At 64.1% G+C, this 209-nt stretch overlaps 1 protein-coding gene across 1 annotated transcript in view; it reads left to right on the forward strand.

Annotated features, from left to right (window-relative positions):
* Window positions 1–201, forward strand: part of KCNS1 (potassium voltage-gated channel, delayed-rectifier, subfamily S, member 1) — a gene marked incomplete at its 3' end in the record, with an annotated part of 6,046 nt that extends 5,845 nt beyond the window's left edge. Inside the window, exon 2 of the mRNA XM_010086989.1 lies at window positions 4–201. Within this exon, the coding sequence (XP_010085291.1) occupies window positions 4–201 (198 nt within the window). The remainder of the gene's footprint in view (window positions 1–3) is intronic.
* Between the last annotated feature and the right edge of the window lie 8 nt (window positions 202–209).

Raw genomic sequence — 209 nt, forward strand, 5'->3', positions numbered from 1 at the left:
CAGCACAGCTACCGGGAAGTGGGGATCCTGCTGCTCTACCTGGCTGTGGGGGTCTCCGTCTTCTCCGGCGTGGCCTATACTGCTGAGAAGGAGGAAGATGTCGGCTTTGACACCATCCCGGCGTGCTGGTGGTGGGGCACGGTCAGCATGACCACTGTGGGCTATGGCGACGTGGTACCCGTCACCGTGGCGGGCAAGCTGGCTGCCTC

This window comes from Pterocles gutturalis, unplaced genomic scaffold, assembly GCF_000699245.1.
Source record: "Pterocles gutturalis isolate BGI_N339 unplaced genomic scaffold, ASM69924v1 scaffold36226, whole genome shotgun sequence".
Classification (NCBI taxonomy): Eukaryota; Metazoa; Chordata; class Aves; order Pterocliformes; family Pteroclidae; genus Pterocles; species Pterocles gutturalis.